The sequence below is a fragment of the Vidua chalybeata genome, chromosome 15, assembly GCF_026979565.1.
Source record: "Vidua chalybeata isolate OUT-0048 chromosome 15, bVidCha1 merged haplotype, whole genome shotgun sequence".
Classification (NCBI taxonomy): Eukaryota; Metazoa; Chordata; class Aves; order Passeriformes; family Viduidae; genus Vidua; species Vidua chalybeata.
Genome location: NC_071544.1, coordinates 8215240 through 8237739, shown reverse-complemented (window position 1 = coordinate 8237739; position 22500 = coordinate 8215240). Strand labels below are relative to the sequence as shown.

Sequence of the window (22500 nt, the reverse complement as noted above, 5' to 3'; positions counted from 1 at the left end):
TAGTTGTTCTGCCAATGGAGTATATTAAATAGTTCAGGAGTGCCTTCATGAACAAGGTGAGTCATGTTTTGAAAACCTCTCAGTGAAAAGAAGCAATTGATAAACACTTTATTTGTTCAGAATAAGAGGTAATGAATACACAGTCTACTTCCTGATGGATATTTAATTAAATACTGAAGATTAAGTTATTTTTCTTAGGCAAGAACTCAAATTCCCTCCTAGAGTCAATGAAGACCTGGAGTTTATACTTTAATTTTTAAATATGGGAGTACCCATGTTAGCTTTTAATCCAATTATTAAGTTCAGTTAGTCACTCAATGAAAGCAAGAACAGTCTAAATACAGAATTGGATCGCAAGGTTGCTCCCTGGCATTGGTATATAGTTTACTCTTTTCTGTTAAAGAAAAGACTGGTTTGGGATGGAAGGGATCTTAGACACTATCTCAATTCAACCCCCTGCTATGGCCAGGGACACCTTCCACTAGACCAGGTTGCTCCAAGCCCTGTCCAGCCTGGCCTTGAACACTTCCAGGGATGGGGCATCCTCAGCTTCTCTCATATGCCAGTGCTTGCAAAAGTATTTTTTCCTATTTTCTGCCCCCAAAGTCAAGCTGTAGAGAAATCATTCTTGTAGCTTGCACTGACAGCCAGACCAAGCTTATCTCCGTGGTTCTCAGCTCAGAGCCCCTCGTGGCACTGCAGGACAGCAGTGGCTCTCGAGCCCGCCGCGGGTCTCAAGTCCCCCATTCCTTGCTTCCCGCAGTGCCTCCGGTGATCCGCGTCTACCCCGAAACGCAGGCGCAGGAGCCGGGCGTGTCTGCAAGCCTGAAATGTCACGCTGAAGGCATCCCTAATCCCCGAATTACCTGGCTAAAGAACGGCATTGATATCATGCCAAAACTATCCAAACAACTATCGCTCCTCGGTAAGAACAGAATTTTGATTAATTAAAGTATTGTAGACAGGGATTAAGGAGGATTATTTTGCACTTTAAACTAGAAGTTCTTGTACTTTGCTAAGCCACAGTTGTTGGAAATTGTGTTATAAAACCCCTGTTCTTTCTTTTTATCTCTTTCTCCTGTGAATTTCCTGGGAAATACACTATTGATTGATGTAAGTGGTAATTGCATTCTATTCAAAGACAACCTGCCTGTTTCTTCACTGCCTTGCTTCCTGTGTACAGCACAGCAGAAAAGAAATGTATTAAATTATTTGAAGAGAAATTCATTAAATTATTTGTTCATGTCTAAGCCCACACTGGATGCAAGTCAGCTTAGAATCAGTCTCCCACTCGGCCCTGCTGAAGGAATCGGGCTTTTAACCCCCGTAGGTCCCCATTTGAATGAGGGTGCAAAGGCATAGCAAAAGGCAAAAACATTTATTTGCAATTTTCTGTGTAAAAATATTAATCCCATCCTCAACATATGCCCCAGTCTGGCTTTGGTAGATTGTGCCCTTCAGCTTGTGTTGGTAGCACTGATATTGCTGAATGACACATACAATATCTCAACATGTTCCAAAGGTTTTAGGCATTGGTCCCACTGTAGGAAGGAAAATGGTAGGAGGAACTGTAGAGAGACCCATTTAAACCCAAGTTTTTTGGTGATCTGATGAAAAACAGTTTGCAAAATTGAAATTAATTTTTCTTCACTAAAGCCAAAGCACTTTTCTAACAAAAAGAAGAAATAAATGAAATGTAATTTATCGTTTGACTTGAGATTGTTCTTTGTTCTTTTCTGGTGTGGAGCGTGTATGTGCTGATGGAAAGAAGCAAGACATTCAGCTCCCATGAGAATCCCCAAAAACCTCTAGTCAAATAGGGGGAAACACAGTGGGGTGAAACCACCCTGTCGACCTGTCACCGGGAGGCTGTGGCAGTGGAAGGCAATTAAGACAGGGACAGCAATTAGCAGCAGTGAGGAGCACTGTTTATGAGTGTCTTTCTTACAGCAAATGGAAGTGAACTTCATATCAGTAGTGTTCGCTATGAAGACACTGGTGCCTACACCTGCATTGCTAAAAATGAGGTGGGAGTGGATGAGGACATCTCTTCCCTTTTCATCGAGGATTCAGCGAGAAAGACCCGTAAGCTCAATTTTCCGTGTATTCCTTTCTTTAAATAGTGTTGGAATGTGATGGTATACATGTAAATTAATAGTTCAGGCTATTGCATGCAGTAAGTTGGATCTTACATAAGGTAATGACAGTTCTGAATGCACTTTGATCAGAGGATTGGACACGTTTTGGGGGTAGGAATCATGCAGAGAAGGTAAAATCTGGTCCAGGAAGATGGCGTCTTTCATGTGCCAGAAGTATACTGGGTGTGATGGGTAACAGCTTTATTGGAGTAACAAATTGGTAATAGTTCCAGATATCAGGGAATCCAAAATGTAATATTTTGTTGAATTCTATAAATCTCATTGATTTCTGTACAAGACTTCTTTTGAAGCCAGTTAACAGTCAAAATTCTTGAATATTTAGATGTCTGAAAAATATTTTGATTAATATATTTATTTTATTTGTTTTTACATCACTGACTGGCAAAATAGGTTTCCCTCAGCATAAAATTATCTTCCACCTCAAAGACAAATACTCTCCCAGCTACTCTTTCCACATCTCCCATAGGTGTGCAGCAGTGCTATCTTGACCACACTGACCCAAAAACAGAATTGCTGAAGGAGGTGATCAGTTTTCCCAGTAGAAAAGCTCCCAGAGGCCTGATCTCTCCAAGTTCTGCCTTCTTAACTGCCTGGGAGATTACCTGGGTTTATGTTGATACTAAAAGTCTAGGTGCAAATGGGATTTTTGCTGCTTTTCTGGCTGCTAATATAAAGCAAGAATTGAAACAAAGTTACCCATAAATATGGGCTTTCAAGAAAAATCTTAGGAAAAGATATCCTGCTCCTCATTAACTAGATTTATGTACTCTTGTTAATAGTGGTCATTTTCCCTTGAATACTTGAGCAAGGGAAATTACAGTATGTTGAGAAATAATTGGATCTATCTGGAACAGAAATTCAAATGCAGGTGTACTTTCAAAGCTTATGTGAGTCCTGAAAGAATGCAGTTGCATGAAGTTCCAAGAGACAGTGCAGCCAAGGGTGCAGCTGCTGTAGCTGCCAGTCTCAGGCTTCTTGCGAAAGATGCTGGTGGGCCTGGCAGTGCTGGGTTAATGGTTGGACTCGATGATCTTAGAGGCTTTATCCAACCTTAATGAGTCTATAATTCCATGTTGTGTTCCCTCATTGAACCTGCACAGAAAACCACAGGCTGTACCACACCTGCAGCTGCATTTGAAGGTAACAGCTTCTCTTTAGTAGGTCATTGATCTTTGCACAGCTGCCTTCATTTCAGGAAGGATTTTTCCCATGTCAAAGTTTCTTAATTGTCTCTAGAAGGAGCAAATGTATTTAGAACTCTCTGTCTTTCCTGGTATTTTATTTGAATGAATGTTACAAAATTTTCACCAATTAAACAGTTCATGTAAACATGCGTATTTGTTCAGTTACTTGATACAATGAAAGTTTTGACACTGTTTTGTTGTTTTTTTCTTTTCCTGATTATTTTCTGGCTTTCCCAATATTCTGATGCTGCAGTTGCAAACATACTGTGGCGAGAGGAAGGTACTGCAGTAAAGTTCTTTTGTCGTAGTGATAATGTGCTTGTCTGCTTTAATAATTCCATGATGGGCCATTCTCCACTGACTTGCCACTAACCCTATCAACTTTCACAGTCACCAGATTAAGTACAGACCAGACTTTTAAAAGCTAAATTATTCAAATAAGAGATGTCACTCTTGTACCTATAACTTCTTGCATTTTCCCACTATGAAATGAAATAATAGATGGCCATAAAATATATAAAAATATGAATTTTATATATACTGCCAGAAATGTGAGTAGCCTGAGATTTTCAAGCTGCATTAGCAATCACAAAAGTGTCAGAAGTGCTCCCAAATTACCATAATTGAACAAGTAAGGCATAAATTCAATATACTGCATTTTTAAGCAAGCAGTTCAAGCTCTTCCTTTTCAGTAGCATGTATTGATGTTTTCTAGGTGCACAACAGAAATTGTGTTCTTGACTGTTAGGCAAAACAAAAATCCAAACCACAACAGGTTTTCTTCCCTCTATCTTTTGAATCAATGCAGGGTAAAGGTTGCCCCATTTCTCCTTGTTTTAATTGGCAGTTAAGAGCTCTAGTTTGATCAAACTTGCAGTGTGCCCTTCACAAGGTCAACAACTGTGTATCTTGGAAGCCAAAGTAAAAAAAAAAAGCCATCCTGAGCAGCTAATTGACTCAAAGAGATCATGGAGGCCCTTTAAACCACCTCATTTTGTACGAGCTTGTGCTGTCATAATTTCCAAAACACCTGTAAGAAGCATCATGCAACAGCCCAAGGGGCTCTCACGCAGGTTGTCCATCTGACTCTGTAGGTGTGGAGCCCAGGTGTGCAGAGGGAACCCTGTGACCTTGGGCTCCTGGAGGGCTGTGAGCAGGACATCCACTCCCTGGAGGAAGGTTCTGAGGTTGAAGTGCAGATGTAAACCAGTTCTTTACAACTGCCAGATGTTTATGAGGCAGCTGAGACCTTGGTGTCCTTCAAGCTGTGTGGGAAAGGTTGCTGTGCAGTGACAAACTGCTCCTGGCCATGTCCCCCTGCCCCCTGCAAACACCCAAACTCCCTCACGCTGCTCCTCCAAGAAGGGCTTCAGGCTCACTCTGCTTTTGGAGGGTGCAAAGCCCCTTTGTAAGTAGTGCCTCCAGGTACTCCAAAACAATAGGTGAGCTTTCAGCAGGAAGCTTTCTGGGTAGCTTGGGTTTGGCACAAGGTGCCAGGGCGTGGTGACCACAGCAGCCTGGGCCAGGTGTGCAAACACCTGGTGCACACTGTCAGTGCCACTGTTGGCCACAGACACATACAGCAAATACACTAGTTTATTTCTAAAGTCCCTTCTAATCCAACCCAAGTCAAATGCAACTCACTGGAGATCAGAGAGGTGGCTCAGTCACCTAGAAGAGCTCCCCAGGACTTCTTTCTAAATACCCCACCTGCAGGTTCCTGTTGCAGGGCTGTGAGGAGTCTTTACTGCTGATGTTCCTGTAAATGGCATTATGGGCACTAAGAATTGTTATTTCCCTTCTGCTTGTAAATGAAATCTCTCATGCATCTCATCAGTCCAGAATCACCTGCACGATGCTCCATGGCTGTTTATTTACAGTGTCCCTTATGCTCCTTTTTAAAGAAAGCAGCTGGATAATCCTACCAGAGGTAGAAGTAGAGTAATATTTAAAGAACAGCTGAGAAGTTGGTTGCAGAAAGTCTTATTATAATTTTGCTAAATAGATGGACTTACTGCTTATCAACCTTGCACTTTTTAAATGAAAGTATGAGCAATGTTGAGGCAAAACATGGCCAGGAAAGCAGATCTGCTATTGATGTTCCTAAACAATTCAGTATCTGTAAAGCGGGTTTATTACCTTGCTTGTGTTGTTCCGTAGTATTTAACAGGCACATTCATTCTAGAATATACTTCAGCATGTGAAATCTTGGCACAGAGAAAGCTGGAAGACAGGAATGGTATTTTTGGTTTTACATTTTAATATATTCTTTCAATTCCTTACTATGTGAAAGTACCAATATTAACAAATGCATTGGTAGATTTTGAGCTCCTACCTCATCCCCACAAGGTCTGGAGTAATTAAAACCTTGGGAAAATGCCTAAACAAAATATGGTATAGAACAAATTTTTGCTGCAAGTCAAACTTTTAATATAAATATTTGGTCATTTTAAAAGTCAGTCTGTCAGTTTGTTCCCAAAACCTTTCAGACCATGCACAAGCAACACCTCAAGGAATGAAAGCATGTAGGGCAACCAGCCAGTTAAACCTGGGGCTGGAAGCACATGCAGTATTTACTCAATGTACAAATAGTTTTTAATTTTGTCCAGAGAAAGCCATGAGTAGCCCAAATATGAAGCAGAGATTTTTTTTCATGACAGTGTCCATTTCTGTAGTGAGTATTGCTTACCTAATACCTGGAGAAAAGGAGCATTTTGTGCCAGCAGGCAATCAGCAGTTATGTGAGTGTATGCAGTTAAAAAGCTAAAAGCCTTTTCATTACCAAATTTAAGTTCTAAAATATTTCCAAGTATTTAGATTAAGTTGAGGAAAACTATTTAAGTATCAGATCAGAGGAGAGTATTCCATGGTGAAAAATTTGCCCTTTGATCTCAAAGGAGGGATGTATAAATGTACACTGAGGGAGACACTGTATTTCTCAAATAAACTCTTGTTGATACTGGGTGTCCTCCCAATGTTTGTTTTTGTTAGAGCCAACTTGATCTGGAGTGGATCAAATAAGAACTGTTATGTTTAGGAAACCTTCCCCATTCTTAATGTTTTTTTTTTTATATTAGGGATATTTTGCTATACAAGTGAAGTATTTTGCCTTTTATAATGCCTTTGGGTTTTTAACTAGTTGTGTCATCTAACCTGAAACGTCCTCAATTCAAAAGGAAAAAAAATTTTTAAACTCCTCATTAGTCCCCCAGTTCCCAATTTAGTACCTGCCTCACTACTATAAAAAAACGCAAATACTTCATTGCCCACCTCTGTACTGAAATAATTCCCAATTCTCTGCACCAAGGAGTTGCATCAGTATAATTAAAATTGAGTCTGTTCTACTGATGTCCATGAGATTGTTTAGGATGTACCCCAACCAGGATTTGGCAAATGTTTCAATAAAACAAGTCACAATAAAACACCTAGTTTGTCTAGTAAAATCCTGCTTGGTCTAAATATCAGTATGAAGTTCAATCTCTGGGGAAAAAAAAAGTAGTTTAATTTAAACTGACAAACTTTTTTAAAAAGAGAGTAACTGAATGCTCTCAGGAATTTGTAGTATATTTTAATCAGTCTGCAAAAAAACTTGGACTAATTTTATTGTAAAATAAGTCGTAGAACTTGCCAAGTCTCTGTTTCTAAACCTGTTGGGGTAAAATTTTTTATCAAAGTATTTTTGTGGGTAATTAAGGTCTTCTTAAATACACCTTCATTGTAATAGGATCATCAGACAAAAATCACGCTACTCTTGTGCATGAAAATAATAATAAGCATCTTCACAGTAGTCATAATTGATTGCCTGCCTGTTTTCACTTCTTAGGATTGAAATCCTTTACCTATGAAATGTCGGCACTCATTCCAGGCAGGGTCAAATTCTGCCCTCTGATGTGTTCATCAAATCCCACTAAAGCAGGTGGGAGTTGTGTGGATGCTGGGAGCGCAGGTTTTGGTCCAAAGTGCCTGAATGAAATGTGTTACCAATATATCTGGGGGAAAAAATAACCCTTAGTCCATGAAATAACTCTCAGTGGAGCTTTTTTCCTAAATGCATGATCCTGCCCTGTGCAATCACATTTGAGGATCACAGCTCTTGCACCCACCTGATGCCCCAACTGGGGATTTCTGTGCTATGGTTCAGAGACTCATTTGAACCATGTCAGTGCAGCAAACACCACATGTTGAGACATTGTTCTCTGAAGCTATGTATTTGGCATCAAAAGAAGGGGGCTTAGCAACAAAAACACCCTTCTAGCCTTACTAAATACAATGTGTTTTACAAAATTTTCCAAAAATGCATTTATCCAAATTATCCATATTTTTACTGTCAAATTTCCTCTGATGATTTAGATCTTAATCCTGCAGACAGTTAAGAAATGTGAGAAACTCTGTCTCTGTGAGCAGTACTTAGAGCTGCCACCACAGGACCAGCAAAGGGAATTTTTAACATGGAACACTGTTTAGAGCCATAGAATGGGGACTTCATTTCTCCATGGGAAAAATGGAATTAATTAGAAGATACAAATTATAGCATCACCATATTGTTGGCAGATAAAGTACACTATCAACACTGCTAGGGGTGACAGTGGTCATTGCAAAAACTTACTGGTGGTGGTGTGAAAAAATGGAATGATTGGATCTTTGAAACTAGAGTGTTTGAAAGGATCCTGAACATTTCTTAAAGATCTTGTCACTGCAATTCCGTGTAGCATGACAGAAGTGATAAAACACAATCTCCTAATGGCAAAGCAATGACAATCAGCCAGTTTTCCAAATCTCCTGGAATGCCCCGGTTGGATAAATGAGTGCTAATGCAATGCTGAACTACTCCACATTTGTGAATTACAGTTTGCAAGATTTCAAAAATGTATTTATTTTGGTGGCTGTAGTTAGTTCTTTCAGATAGTTTAAGAAAATAGAGAAATCTATATATTTCCATTCATGGTACAGATGCAAAACACTTCCATTTAACATCACAGTTACCAGTGGTCAAGTTGTCTGTAACAGGATCACCTTCACTTTAATTTTAACTAAAGCTTGTCTTTCAGTTTTCAAATTATTGTCAAGCTGTTTTTAATAAAATAATAGGAAAAAAACAAATTCATAATCTGAGGGGGTAGCAGTGCAACAGAGAGGCTTCTTGGGATCAAATCCTGTTTTGGTACCTATTTAAGACTCAGCCATAATTATTTGGGTACAACCACAGCCACCAAGGCAATGCATTTTTGAACGTGTTTGTACCTCTTCACTCCTTAAAGCCCTTGTTGTGACATGAAATTTGATTTTGTGAATGCTCCAACTGCATCCAAATGACCAACTTTTATGTAAGGCAGATTTTGTTTGTCGAGAGAGGAGGACAAGTTCTTTAAAATCCTAACAGCTATGGATGCATACCAAAAAAGAATCCAACTTCTTCTTCTTTATCCCCCTTTAAGGCCTGAGTGTTGGGAATATGTTCTATGTCTTTTCTGATGATGGGATCACTGTCCTTCAGCCAAGCGAATGTGAAATCCAGAGACATATCAGGCCTGAAGAGAGGATTTTCACAAGTTATGTAAGTCCTGAACCCGGCAGCTACAGCTGACAGCTGGGAAGCTTTCTTTTAATCTCTTCAAAGGTTGTTATTGCTAAAGGACCTGTTTGCCACAGGGATGTTGGAGCTTGGTGGGCTTCATGCATCCCTGAGGTATAGCATCTTCTCTTGAAAATCAGGGGATCCACGTAAGTTCTAAGGCTGACATGGAGGATTTACTGAAATGCTGCAGAGAATTTGGTTAGTTATCGCATAAGCAAAGATTTTCATTTGTCCTTTTGATCTCTTTACTTATCCATGCCCCAAATTTGTAACTGGGCTTTAGGGAAGGTACAAAAGTCAATAGCAGAGAGATGTGCACATCATTCACCGGTGCTCCTTTTACTGATGGCTCCGTAGGCAAAGAAGGGAGCTACTTTGGAAGCTCTTTGGAAGTGCTTTGCCATGTTAAACTGCAGCAGGGAGGCAAATAAGAATGCCCAGAAAATGGTTGTGCCATGAAGATCCTCTTCATCTTCTGCACCGAGAGAGAGACTGCACTGTCTGTGTTTGCTGTTGGCACTTTTCTGTCTGCACTGAATTTACCTAACCCTTGCTTTAGGAATTACAAGGAAAATTTTTTCAGGTGTCAGAAATGTCAAGCACTGGCTTGTAGGTGGTGGAGCTCAACATGGCCAGTGGGATAACATGTGCCTGGAGGCTCTGTGAGGTCAGTGTTCTGTGACCTGTGCTATGTACTCCTGCATAGGAACGTACAGCAGGCATATCCTCATGAAACTGTCAGTTCTTAAAAAAACACAGGTGCTGAAATACATCCAGTAATGCTATTTTAGCCACTCCTTTACTTACTTTCTAATTTTTAAAAGGGGAATTTTAAAATGTGGCTCAAGAATGTGGCTCTTCTGAAAAAAAGGGCTCAGCCTTGATTACAGTTTTGGGAGGAGTGAAAGGCTAGAATCACTGTCATGAACCCTGCAGGTTGGGTCAAGCTCTGCTGCTATGGGTCATGATCTTCTTATGAGTCTGTAGTAAGTATTTTCTAAATCTCAATAAATTTGTGGTTAATACTGGGGTCTTTTTTCACTAGATTTTAATATACCTTGGAAGAAGTCCAGACTGAAGCTCACCCCAAGGCTAGTCCTTACCATGGACTTAATACTATTAAGCCACACCTAAGCTTTACAAAGACAGAAATCCTGTGTTTCTTTTCTGAAGAACTGTAAATATTGAAGAGGTGGGCCTGGAGAAACAGATCAAAAAGAACAAAACAGAGAGGGCACTTAAGGAAATAATGTCAGCACATTGATGTGAATAAGGGGGATTTTTAACATCACTTGGCTACTCTTCAGAGACACCTCTGAGGGATTCCTACAGGTCTCCAAGGACCCTTCCCTTGGTCTAGGGAAAACTGACATTTTTTTCTCCCTTTTCTCTTTTGCTATCTTGAATATTTGCTACATAGACAGTGACACCAGCCCAGCTTTAGGAGCAGATCTACAAAAAGGGTTGCTTCATTTGCTCATAGAGGGCACAAAAGCAGATGGAGCCAGCTGCAGCTGAGCCCTGTAGCAGAAAGACTGGTAACTTTTCCCTGCTCCCCTTGGCTTGGGTGGATGCTGCATTGTGAGAGCTGAGGATGAGGAGGGCAGTGTGAAGGCTGGCAGGTGCCTGACTACATGAATGGCTGCTGGAAGCCCAAGTCTGAGCTTTTGTGTCATCTTCTACCTTGTAGCATAGATTCCCAGCCTGGCTGGAGGAACAGAAAGGAAAATGCAGACAAGTTATTGAGTTTTGTATCTTCAATTCTTACTCATGTCTCCACCAAGACACTCAGCCAGCAGAGCTGTGCTGCTTACAGGTGACAGCTCTCTATCCATAATTGTTTCATATGGTGTAGGTCCCTTCCAACTCAGGATATTCTAGTTTCTATTCTATTCTATTCTATTCTATTCTATTCTATTCTATTCTATTCTATTCTATTCTATTCTATTCCTCCAGTACAGACACAGTGCTGGCATTGGTTTTTGTTGTATCTCCTCTTTCCCTGAACAAGCTCTGATGCAGCTCCAATCACATTTCCATTAGGTATGTTGGGCCATTAATTAATATTACCCAACATAAGGTCTAAAATCAACAGTTTTGCTCACTGAAATTTATATGTGTTCATTCTCATTTTACCCCATTTCCTCCCCACAGCCTGGTCCCACACAAATGCTCTTTCAAATAAAGCATCTTGGCAGAAGGAAGAGCAATGAGGAGTAGCAAACATGCAGAGAGTTGTTGGTGAGACCAAAAGTGACTTCAAACTCCTGTGCAGAAAATGAAGACTTTATGAAAAATATGAAGCAGTGACTCAATTAATGTAAATCACTGTTTTTTCAAAGCACAGAGTGATAGTTCTGTTGCTAATAAATGCTGACAGCCCTGCATGTCTTGATGAACCACAGTGTGCTTCAAAAGATCAATCCATAAGCTCTGTGGTTATTTAAATTAAATATAAGTTTGAAGAAGGTCCAGCTGTTTAATATCATTGCATGAGCCAGGCTGAAGTGTGATACCTGATAAATTAATTATTTCATGTTTTCCAGGAAAGAAAGGGGAGAAATATCATCCTAATGGAATCCCCAGGGATTTTTTCCTGCAGTTTACAAAGCTATGCTTCTTGCTGCTCCAGGCCCTGAACTTGTAAAAATTAAACTTTCTCTTTTTTTAACCCCTCAGGAGGAGATCTGTCCTAGAGTGGAAGGTGAAGACACTCAGTCCTGCCTCTGGGCTTCAGCGGTCAATGTCAGAGACAAGTACATTTATGTGACACAGCCAAAGCAGAACAGAGTAATGATAATTGATATCCAGACTCAAAAAGCCATACAGGTACTTACAAGTGAACACATTATTCACTGATGACAAAAGACCTGATCTAGGACAAAAAAAAATCAGATCTTTGCCCAGTGGATCTGCTGGGCAAAGATCTGCTGATCAATAAAGAGCTGGCCTATGTTGCTTTCACCAGTGGCATCATATGGAGTTCACTGTTCTGTAACCTCAGTGGCAGGAATAAACTCCTCTGTGGGCTGGAGTCTCAGGGCTGCCTCTGCAGCCAAGCTTACAGTGAGTCTGGTAAAATAACACTAGGATGAATTCCTGGCTTAGCTGCCTGACCTGGGTTATAAGCAGTTTGGAAAGGGTGCTTAGAAATGGAAAGAGCGGGTGTGGATACAATTCAGACAGAAATTGGCCCTTGATCTACTGGCTATAAGTAACAGCATAAGATGGAGTGATGTCTACCCAGAAAATGACACCAAACAGCCAAATGTTTCAACTGCTGCTGATCCCCCAGTTGATTTGAAGGCAAAGCTGCGCAGGGAACATAACAGTGGTGCATGGGAATGCCTGCAGTGAACTGATGTAGTATTTGTCATGTTCATTGGAGTCACTGTGTAAATAACTCTCTCTGGGTTTTTTTAAGTCCTTGGATGTGGACCCATTACCAACCAAATTACATTATGACAAGTCCCATGACCAAGTGTGGGTGCTCAGCTGGGGGGACATGAGGAAATCATCATCCACACTGCAGGTGAGTCCTTACACTTTGGAGCCTTTGCTCTTCCTGGGCTCAGCATCACTGGTAACACACTGGTGGCTGGTGGGTTGCAGGTAATTAACAGCATTTAATGGTCTGGATATAAAGCTGCTGTTTCATTTGCATATCCAGTGTGTTTTATTCATCCCTCCTCTGTCCATCCTCACATATTTTTCCTGCTGTTTAATTTGTTTTTGAGCAATGACTGTGCCACAGGCTGACAGCAGGACTGCTTTGTGCCAAGGTCTGTTTTGTTTTAAGACTGGTGACAGAGCCAAGTGCCAAAAAGTTATACAGCAAGAGCTGGCAGCTGGCTGTGAGCAGGACAATGCTGCTGTGCTCTGCAACACTGGCAAGGCACCTCAAATCCTGGGTTCCATTTTGGGCTCTCACTACAAGACAGACATTGAGGTTCTGGGATGTGTCCAGAGAAGGACAACAAGAGCTGGGGAAGAGTCTGAAACACAAGTCTGGTGAGGAGCAGCTGAAGGAGCTCAGAGGGGACATTATCAGTCTCTCAATTCCATGAAGGGAGGTTGGAGCCAGATAAAAGTAAGTCTCTTCTCCCATGTAACAAGTGATAGGACAAGAGGAAATGGCTTAAAGTTATGCCAGGGGAGGTTGAGGTTGGTATTAGGAAAAATTTCTTCACTGATAACTTTCTCAAGCCCTGGAACAGGATGCCAAGGGCAATGGTGGAGTCACTGTCCCTGGAAGGATTGAAAAGACCTGTAGATGTGGCACTTGGGGACACAGTTCAGTAGTGGACTTGGCAATGCTGGGGAAATAGCTGGACCTGATGATCTTAGAAGGCTTTTCCAACCTTAACAATTCTGTGATTCTGTGAGTCTCTCACAGTAAAATGCAAAAAGGGGCTCTCTAGGGCATGAAGAAAAAAAAGCCAAACCAGGAGAAGTAAAACCTCAGGGACAAATTGTGTTATTGGGTGTTAGTGATTCCAGTGCAGGGGTGCCAGTGATATCCATGGAACTCCTCCATGCTCAGCACCACCAGACCCACAGTGACACTGGGACACAGCACTGCACGAGTTTGGAGTTATTAGCTTCCACTTCTGGATCACCTTGGCAGATTTACTCTTCTGTTGGCAGTACAGAGAACATGCAGAATAGCCATTTAGTGGGACATTTTTCTGCTGCTATATGTTGTATGACAGAGTTGACACCAGTTGATGGATCTGATTTAATCCATCCAGACATCCCATTCTCTGGTAGTTGTTTTCTAGCACTTGCTGCCCAGCCTTTCTGGAAACAGGTGTCATGTGAATACTCCTTCTGCCAGAAGTGTTTGCTGCTAAGTCTGCATTAAAACGTTCCCCAGCAGGCAGAGAAGAAGGGGGGCTGTGCTTTTTGACCTAAAAACCAACAAATTGGAGTCTATATTAATTGTGGGGCTACCCAAAGCTTCTGCTGGAGATACTGGCCCATGAAGATGGGATGAGCCATCCCCACCATCCATGTGCTCCATCCAGTGCTGACTGTCAATAATAAAGACTGGACCAGCTACTCATCACAGGCAATTTCAGGAAAAGTTGCCAAAGCCAGAATGGAGGCATGTAATGAAGGTTTCCAGGGCAGCGGCACCAGGTTGTCTCACCTGGGGATGTGACTTTCCTGTGCAGGGTATAAGGAGACAAAATGGGCTCTTTTTACCCTTTCTGACTTAATTTCTTCCATCCAGCTGTGAGAAGTTTCTGTAATTAAAGGAGAGATGGCACAAGCATGTCATTATTAGGGAGAACACACCAAATGCACAGTTGGAAACTTGTTAGAAGGTTCCAGGCCTCAGATAGTCCTTTCTGTTATCTGTATGATGTGCAGTTACACACATAAAGATGAAATTAGCATCATCAGCAGCAGATCTTTTTTTTCTGACCTTCTTTCCCAAAAGGTGGGCAGTGACTAATTGGGCAAAGTTCCTTCTTAAAATCTGTAGTGTTTGGTTGCAGACATGCAATAAAATACCTTCTTTTAATGAAGATGCTGCTACAGAGGTTGATCTAAATTTCCACTCCTCTGGAAGTCAGGGATTTATCAAACTGCCTGTGCAACCAACTAATGGGATGCTCTTGTTTGGCCATTACTGGCTTGTTGGAAGCAAATATCTGGCCTCTTGAAAGCACTGTGCTAGGGGGGCATCCTTCTTGAGCAATCTAATTGGAAGAAATCTAAATGGCATGACCAGAACCGCTGTCTGAAATAAACCTTTTAGGGATTTAGCATGTCTTTCATGAGTTATGTAGCTATAAATTCAAAGCAACAACTGCTGCAGATTAGAGCAGCAGAAGGTCCTAATGAATGGACTAAAGTCATCTTAAACCCAGCAAACAATTTGAGTGTTTAACATTTTAATTTTTGGAAACTTTTCCTCTCTGGAGCAGTGGAGGACCTGAGTTCCCCTGTCCATGGAGATCTGTGCTGTGCTGGAGGACAGGACCAGGGGACAGCCAAAGGGCACTTCTCCACTCCTCCCTGGACTTTATATCAATGGATGAACAGTTTTTCTCCTTCAAAGTGATAATTAACTGCTGTGAGTTAGTGTTTGATCCTTCAGGGTGGTAAATTATCACTGTGCATTAAAGTGAGATTAATAAATATGACCATGAAGCAAATGTTTACTTTATACAGTGAGGGATAAATTATTATGTTCCTACTGTTGTCATACTGCTTCAGCTCCTGCTTGACTGCTCTTTCTCGAGATGTAAACTTATAAAAATGAAGTTGTGTACTTAACTTACAAATGTCATGCCTCAAATACTATTTGCTAGCACACCTTTTCAAGACAGCTACACCAAACAGTGTTTTGAACTCATTAATCAGTTGAGTCTACTGCAGCCTGGAAAGAGCCACTCGGTACTGTGCATGTCTCTAATCTGTATTTACCTTTCTGCCTTACTCAGTGCTTATCCTGTGCTCAACCTTGTGTGTATTTATTGTAGGTAATTCCAGAGGCAAGCACTGGAGAGGATCCACATGTTATTCACACACCCTTTGAAGGAGTGGATGATTTTTTTATACCACCTACAAATCTTATTATTAATCATGTTAGGTGAGAAATTATTTTAACGAATAATAATGGTGACCATGCTGCTCCTTCTCATAACCTTAAAGCACTTTACAGATATGAATGAATAAATGAATGAGTGAGTGAATGAATGAGTGAGTGAATGAATAAATGAATTTGTGATGAATCTTAACTACATTTATTCCCATTTTCACACATGAAGTGGAAAAATGGTTGAGGAAATTGCCAGTGGTTATTCAGCTAATCAATAAACAGCAAGAAACAATCCTAGACTTCCCTTAGACCATGCACAGGCATTCAAACCTCCCCTTAGTGAGCCATCCCTGCTTGCAGCTTATGACACACTGCCCTGGCTTACTTGTGCCAGGAATTTGGTGGCCCAAAAATCACCTTCCTTGCCACAAAACTGTTACAGATCTGAGCATAAATCTGTGTCAAGGATATATTGCTTGAAGTGGTAAAAGTGTGCTCTGACTGAAGTCTAATATGTGGTTCTCTCACACACTTCCAATTTGTTCAAGTATTGGATCTCTGTGTGAGCTTTATGGCTGGAGCAGAAAAACTGTATGCACTGCAGATAAAAAAAGCAAAACCTCCATGAACTATCAGTTTTGAATGTTAATGTGATGTCATGGTTAATGAGGTTGTGTAACTAACATACTAATAACCTGGAGTAATACTGGCTGCTTCCCAGCAGGCACAGGAAGCCTCCCATTAACATTAACAAAATTGATGATAACTGCACAGCAATTTATACTATTATTTCCATGTTATACCAACTGTTTAAACATCTTCTGTCCTCTATATACTTTAACTAAGTTAAACACTCAAAAAACATAATGTAACTCTTTACAGTCATCTTAGGTTTCCTGCAGGAAACACCAAGAGAGAAGGGGTTACACTTAAATGATTATGGGTTGAATCTGTTCCAAAAGAAATCATTTTGCCTGGTGAAACAGAAAATAATGATGCATGCCTCATGGCTGTCATTTGTAATTTCTCTCTACTTCATATTTCCAGTTTTCTTTCACAATTTCATTATGGCTAATAGTAGTGCTAGGAGGTAGATCACTCTGCTGAATGTTAAAGCCTGAGCTGAGAAGGTGAGAATTGGATTCAAAGACAGGAAGGTAGAACAGTTACACATTTTTGTTTGTTTAATTGTCCTTTTGCTTCAGTGTGATTAGCTGGCTGAAATAATAAATATAGATTACTGTCCATAGTTTTCCATATGCAAAGCTGCAGATGCTGTCCCTGATTTCCTGTTGCATTTGTTCAGGGCCAGATCTTTGTCTATTCTCTCTCACCCTCAGCACAGAGAAAAATAATTGCTTGCAGGCTAATGAGACTCATTGAGATGATGCTCTAAATTCTCCACTCAGAAACAATAAATGGCAGTACCAGCATTTCCCAGGAAGGTGAACATTTAAGCAATTTCTTCCACTAGCCAAATAATATTTGTATGCAAATATTCCTGCATATGTATTTCAGCTGCCTCTTATTTTAGATGGATATCTAGAAATGTATCCATTTTTATTAGTTCCAAGGGTAGACTGTTGTCTATTAAAAACTCTTTAAGTGCAAGGTTTGATTTGAGATTTCAGATCACAGATTTCATGCAAGGGCTGAGCCTCTTCTGCAACTGTGGGCACATAAAATATCTCCTGACCCACTTCTTTAAACAGAAGTTTATGATAAAAATAATTTCTTAAGTTCTTCAGGCATTTGGCCAAGTATTAAGGAAGTCTTGGGGAAAAAAAAAAAAGGTGTAAGGGAAAGCACTTTTTAAAGTGTACATAAAATTCATTCATCCAGGAGAAATACAAGTGTCATATCCAATTTCCACACACACAGTGCACTACGACTCTCCACTGCTGATACTTTGTGAAGTCTCTAATGGATGTGAGTATAATGGGGAAATGAAAGGCTTAGCCTAGTGATTTTCATGGGATCTCACACTATACTGGCTCATTCTTTAGAAGTGAAATCATTGCTGAGTGTCTCATTGACAGATGGTTTAAGAATAAAGAAATAAACCTAGTGTTTCAAGCAAAATATGTATTTTCTGCACAGAAGCACGTTGTTCTCCACATTTCACAAGGCAATTTTACATCTTCTGAGGAAGAGATACAACACTAAGCACTCACTTCATTTCCCTCTGTCTGCATTGAATGGATGAAAAGATAGTCAATGTAAAATTAGTTTTTGTAAGTCAGTGTCAGTGAATCCAGTGGAACACAAGCAGGCTGTTTCTAAAGCTTCCCTCTCAAATTAAGCAGAAACCTTTCTTGGCTATTCTTGACCTTTTCTTGTCTTCAGCAAAGGTCAGATGTGCTGCAGTATATATCTTTTACAGAACATTTATCCTCTGCTCACTGGTTTTTGCCATGTCTTGCGACAGAAAATAAAGACCCCTTATCTTCAGGGCACCCTGGTTATGTTCCTCAAGAAATGTTTTACATCTTCCCTGGGCTGACATGGTTTTTAAGAGTCTGCTCTACACCACAGCCTTGCCATCTCCTGGAGTGGTTCCTAGGCACCACAGGTACCAAACACACACCACAGCTTCCCTCTGGTGCTTTCAGTTAAGATATGAGATTAGATATGGTCTTAATTCAGTGGTTATACATTATATTGTACACAGCTATATCTATTATATATAGTTACTCTCTGACCCCAACCTGGCAGCAATATGCTTTATTTTGAATGCTTTTCTATTTTGAGATTGAATGCTTGCGTATATATTGAATTTCATGACTGTAATCTCAGACAGATTAAATACAAACCTGGTCAGTGTTAGCCTACTGAACACCCAAATCTTGATATCACTTCTATAGAAATTGGTCTTCCCAATAAAAGATTCCAGCTCTCAAAGATTTAAACAGCTAAGCACATATTCAAATTTCCAGGATCATGTTGCTAATTTGAACTGAAATATATCCCTCCCTCTAGGATGTTTTAGAATCACTAAAACAAGACATTTCTTACAAAAAGGGACAGCATTATTGCACACGCTTCCTAAAACAATAAATAAAAGGTCCCCAATTCTGCTGACTTTTGTCTTTGCTCAAGCAAGTCACCATGTCTCCAGAGGTGACTTCAGTGTCCTGTTTTCTCTTTCAGGTTTGGCTTCATTTTTAACCAGTCAAAACACGCGGTTCACAAGATTGACCTGGAGACCGTGACCCACATCAAGACCATCCACCTCAAAGCCTACAGCTGCGTGCCTCAGGCCATGGCGTACACTCACCTGGGTGGCTACTACTTCGTGCAGTGCAGGAGGAGCCGCTCGGCGGCCGCCTCGCCGCAGCTCGTCATCGACAGCGTCACCGACGCCGTCATCGGCCCCAACGGCCGCGTGTCGGGCACGCCGCACGTGTCACCGGACGGGCGGTACCTGGTCAGCGCGGACCAAGGCAGCGGCAGGATCCGAGTCCAGGCTCTCACTGTCCGAGGGGAAATCAAGTTGATCTATGACTTAAAAACAAACGTACACGTATCTGATCTGACATTTCAACCCTCTTTCACTGAAGGCAATCAGTACTATATATATGCTACTTCACATTTGCAAACAGATGTGCTTTTTGTAGAGCTGTCGACGGGGAGAATGAATGTACTGAAGAATTTAAAGGACCCTATCACATCCAAAGACTGGCCCTGGAGCAGCTACAACAGAATTATGAAAGACAGTGGATTATTTGGACAGTATCTCATTACACCAGCTAAAGATTCCTTGTTTGTTATAAATGGGAGGCAAAATACATTACGCTGTGAGGTTTCAGGTATAAGGAGGGGTAATACAGTGGTCTGGGTTGGGGAGGTATGAAAGGGCAGTAGCAGTAGAGCCTTCAGCAGGCAAGGACCAGTTGGACCTTTACACTGCAGGAAATGAGCAGTAGCATTGTATATTTTTACACTGGGAAAACAAAAAAGACAAAAAAACGCTGTATAGGCTTCATGGTACAACACTGGTCTACTTGCAAGTTTTATAATATAAGGTATGCTCTGCTAATAGGAAGTGGTTTTGAAGGGATATTTTTTTATTTGTGGGTATGATTTGTGGTTATGAGAAAAATGCTGGGAAGTGAATAATATCTCCACTGAGATATCATACAAGCCACGAAACCTAGTAATTCTGTAGAACAAAACAGATTTTGACTTCCCATACTGAGGAGCATTTATGTTATGTCCAAGCATCAGTTTTCTTCCCTGTATCCCTTGCCTGTTGGCTGCACTGACCACCCCACCCCAGCACAGGGAGACAGCAGCAACAAGGACTATTCACCTTTGAATATTCACCTTTGGATGATGAGGGAAAGTAAACATCAGAGCAGTTTTCGACTCAGAGAAACCTAGGAGAGTGATTTAATGAAAACTGATCAGTTTTCTCTGCAGGATGGCTTTGAGAGGATTTGCTGATGTGATTTCAGAGGGAGGCATCACAGAAATAGTAACTGTCAGCTCGCTTGCTTCTGCACTTCATTTTGCTCTTGGTCCTACTGAAGGCAATGGGATGAGTCCCTCCTCTTCCAGTGCATATTTCTGTGATTGTATTTGAGAAATTTGCCATGAAATATCCAGGCCATTTCCCATCCAGACATGGGTAAAAGCTGGAAAATACTGACAGGGGGGTCAGAGTTTATGTAAACAATTTTGTTGAGAAGGTGGCATTAGTCTTTCAACGGCTCATGAGTGTGGTCAATTTGGTAACAATATGCAAAATCTGCTTTTGGGGCAGAGAATTAGTTATGGTTATTCCCATCGGAGACAGCAACAGTTCTAGAAATCATTCGTTTCCCTCATTAAATATTTAGGAGCACTGGAATCACTTGGTTCTTCATAAAATAACAGTTAAAATAACAGAGGTTATTTTTAATAGAAAACTCACTCATTTTCTACTCATAGCCTTAATTTACCTATTTCTTTTCAGAACAACCAGGAAACAATTTTTCTTTGTGTTTTTCTTTTTTTCCTTTCTGTGATAGTACACTTGTTTATAGTCAATTATCTTTTAGTTATGAGCAAAGACATTCATGGAAAAGCAGCTGAATTATCCAAGAATGCAACAGCTGGCATTGAGAAATTTCAGTCAAGTTCCCATAAAAACATACAGCCATTTATTTGCACACTTGGAAGATATAAAAAACTTTTCTATTTGCATTTTTCTAACTTTCTATATCCATCACCATGAAGTAACGAGGGCAAAAGCAGCTGTGGCAGCAGAGCCAGGCAAGAAGTGGTGCCATCCAAGCAGTTGTAACCATCGCTTGGAAAATGGGGTCTTGTGGGTGAAGCCTCTCTGTAGGTAAAATATCAGTAGCATTGGAGCCACCCATTGGCCTCTGGACAGACCCAGCTTGGTTTGCCAAGGACCTCGTTGCCCAGAGTCTATACAAAGCTGCCCTTGAACATGTGCAGTGATAGGTAGTGGTGTAATTATTTCCCTCCACAGATGCTTTAAGTCGCCCATTCCACAACATATACAGAGGGATTTTAAGCAAGAAGGATACAGAATAACACTGGCAATCTTTGCTTTAAATGTTTAACTTTATCAGAAGAGCAGCATTTTAGCATGGCTGTAGACCTGAGGTATTTTACACCATTTCAGTTCTATAGAGAATATAAAAATCTGTTCCGACAGACGAAGAAGGGGAGCTGAATCCTATGAATTCATTAACCATGGAGTCCTTGAAATTGTCCTTCAACATCCATGTTCTGAATCCTACATTTCTTTCACTTATGAGCCATAGGAGTTAGAAGAAACTCTTCCATCACTGCAACACAGACATGTGAAACAGATGGGCATAGCCTTCCTTCAGCAATGCATGGTGTCCATGATTTTGTGTTCATCCCATTAGGAAACATATCCCATGTCAAAGAAAGGAGAAGACCAGCTTTGTAAGTACCTTTAAATATGCACAGCTCCTTTCTTGAACAAAGCTGTATCCATACATTGCAGCCATCCTAAATGTGTTTTACCAAGGCCAAACACTGCTCTCGTGTTACCTTTTATGACTTCTTGAGTATTTTATTATGCCTATGGTAAGTTTTCCTTGTAGAGATGTTCATTGTGTCATAGATCAAGCAAATATTACTTTTTTAAGAATATTAAAAAAAAAAAACAAACCTGTATATATATGTTCAGGTAAATATTCTTGGGGCTGGTTTATATATAGGCTGTGAAAGATGTGTAACAGACCTCACTTTTTCCTGTTTGTTGCAAAGTATTGGAATAACATTCACTTGAAAAAATCCCACTTGAACCTTCCAAAGATGTTCCCTTTGTTCCCTCTCCAGCCCAAGTTCCGGTGATGTGTTTTTCTAAAGTATCCTAATGGTTATATATAATACTTAGAAAATGAAGTATAATTTAGATTGTCCACACTACTTGTGAACAGTTCCAATGACAGTCAAATCTGACATTAAAGTGCTGCACATTTGTTACTCTGATATTTTTTTTTTTACAATGCAGAAATTTTATATATACTCAAAAAATGTTTAAATTCATATTTGCCTTTCGACTCTGTCAAAAGAGACTACATTTCTTTGCAGGCAATTTCTTTCACTATCCTTTGGTTCTCCACCAAGTCACATTTAATTCCTAGTTACTAAATTATTAATTAATCATGGTGATTCATCAAAATTGATCTAAATTGAATTAATGATCTTTTCATTATCTTATACACTCATATGTCAGTAGGATGTGCTGACACTAGAATCATGGGAAAAATAATCCTTGGTTGCCCACTAAGACTCCAATGTCAAGATCAGATGCATTTGCCATTCATCACTGAGGTTAAACAGCAGTAGGATAGAAATGATGTTTTGTCTTAGTATTTCCCTCAATATTTTCACTCTCTGAATAGATGTACCTGTTCAGAAACCATCCACTTTTAAACTGGAAGCAAAACTCTCAAGTCCTTCATTTGGAATCTGTGATGGTTAACGTATTCTTATCATTAAATACTTTACTTTTCTGTACCACTAAAAAAAATCAACAGA

At 40.4% G+C, this 22500-nt stretch overlaps 1 protein-coding gene across 2 annotated transcripts in view; it reads left to right on the top strand.

Moving 5' to 3' along the window:
* The window catches only part of FSTL4 (follistatin like 4), a 315751-nt gene extending 293803 nt beyond the window's left edge, over nucleotides 1–21948 (top strand). The window contains exons 10-17 of one of the 2 annotated variants that reach the window (XM_053956321.1): nucleotides 764–925; nucleotides 1951–2085; nucleotides 3597–3623; nucleotides 8779–8897; nucleotides 11598–11747; nucleotides 12343–12450; nucleotides 15413–15522; nucleotides 18622–21948. In XM_053956321.1, coding sequence (XP_053812296.1) covers nucleotides 764–925; nucleotides 1951–2085; nucleotides 3597–3623; nucleotides 8779–8897; nucleotides 11598–11747; nucleotides 12343–12450; nucleotides 15413–15522; nucleotides 18622–19324 — 1514 coding nt within the window. In that variant the 3' untranslated portion in view covers nucleotides 19325–21948. The remainder of the gene's footprint in view (nucleotides 1–763; nucleotides 926–1950; nucleotides 2086–3596; nucleotides 3624–8778; nucleotides 8898–11597; nucleotides 11748–12342; nucleotides 12451–15412; nucleotides 15523–18621) is intronic. The other variant, XM_053956322.1, reaches the window with a different exon arrangement.
* The last annotated feature ends 552 nt before the right edge of the window (nucleotides 21949–22500 follow it).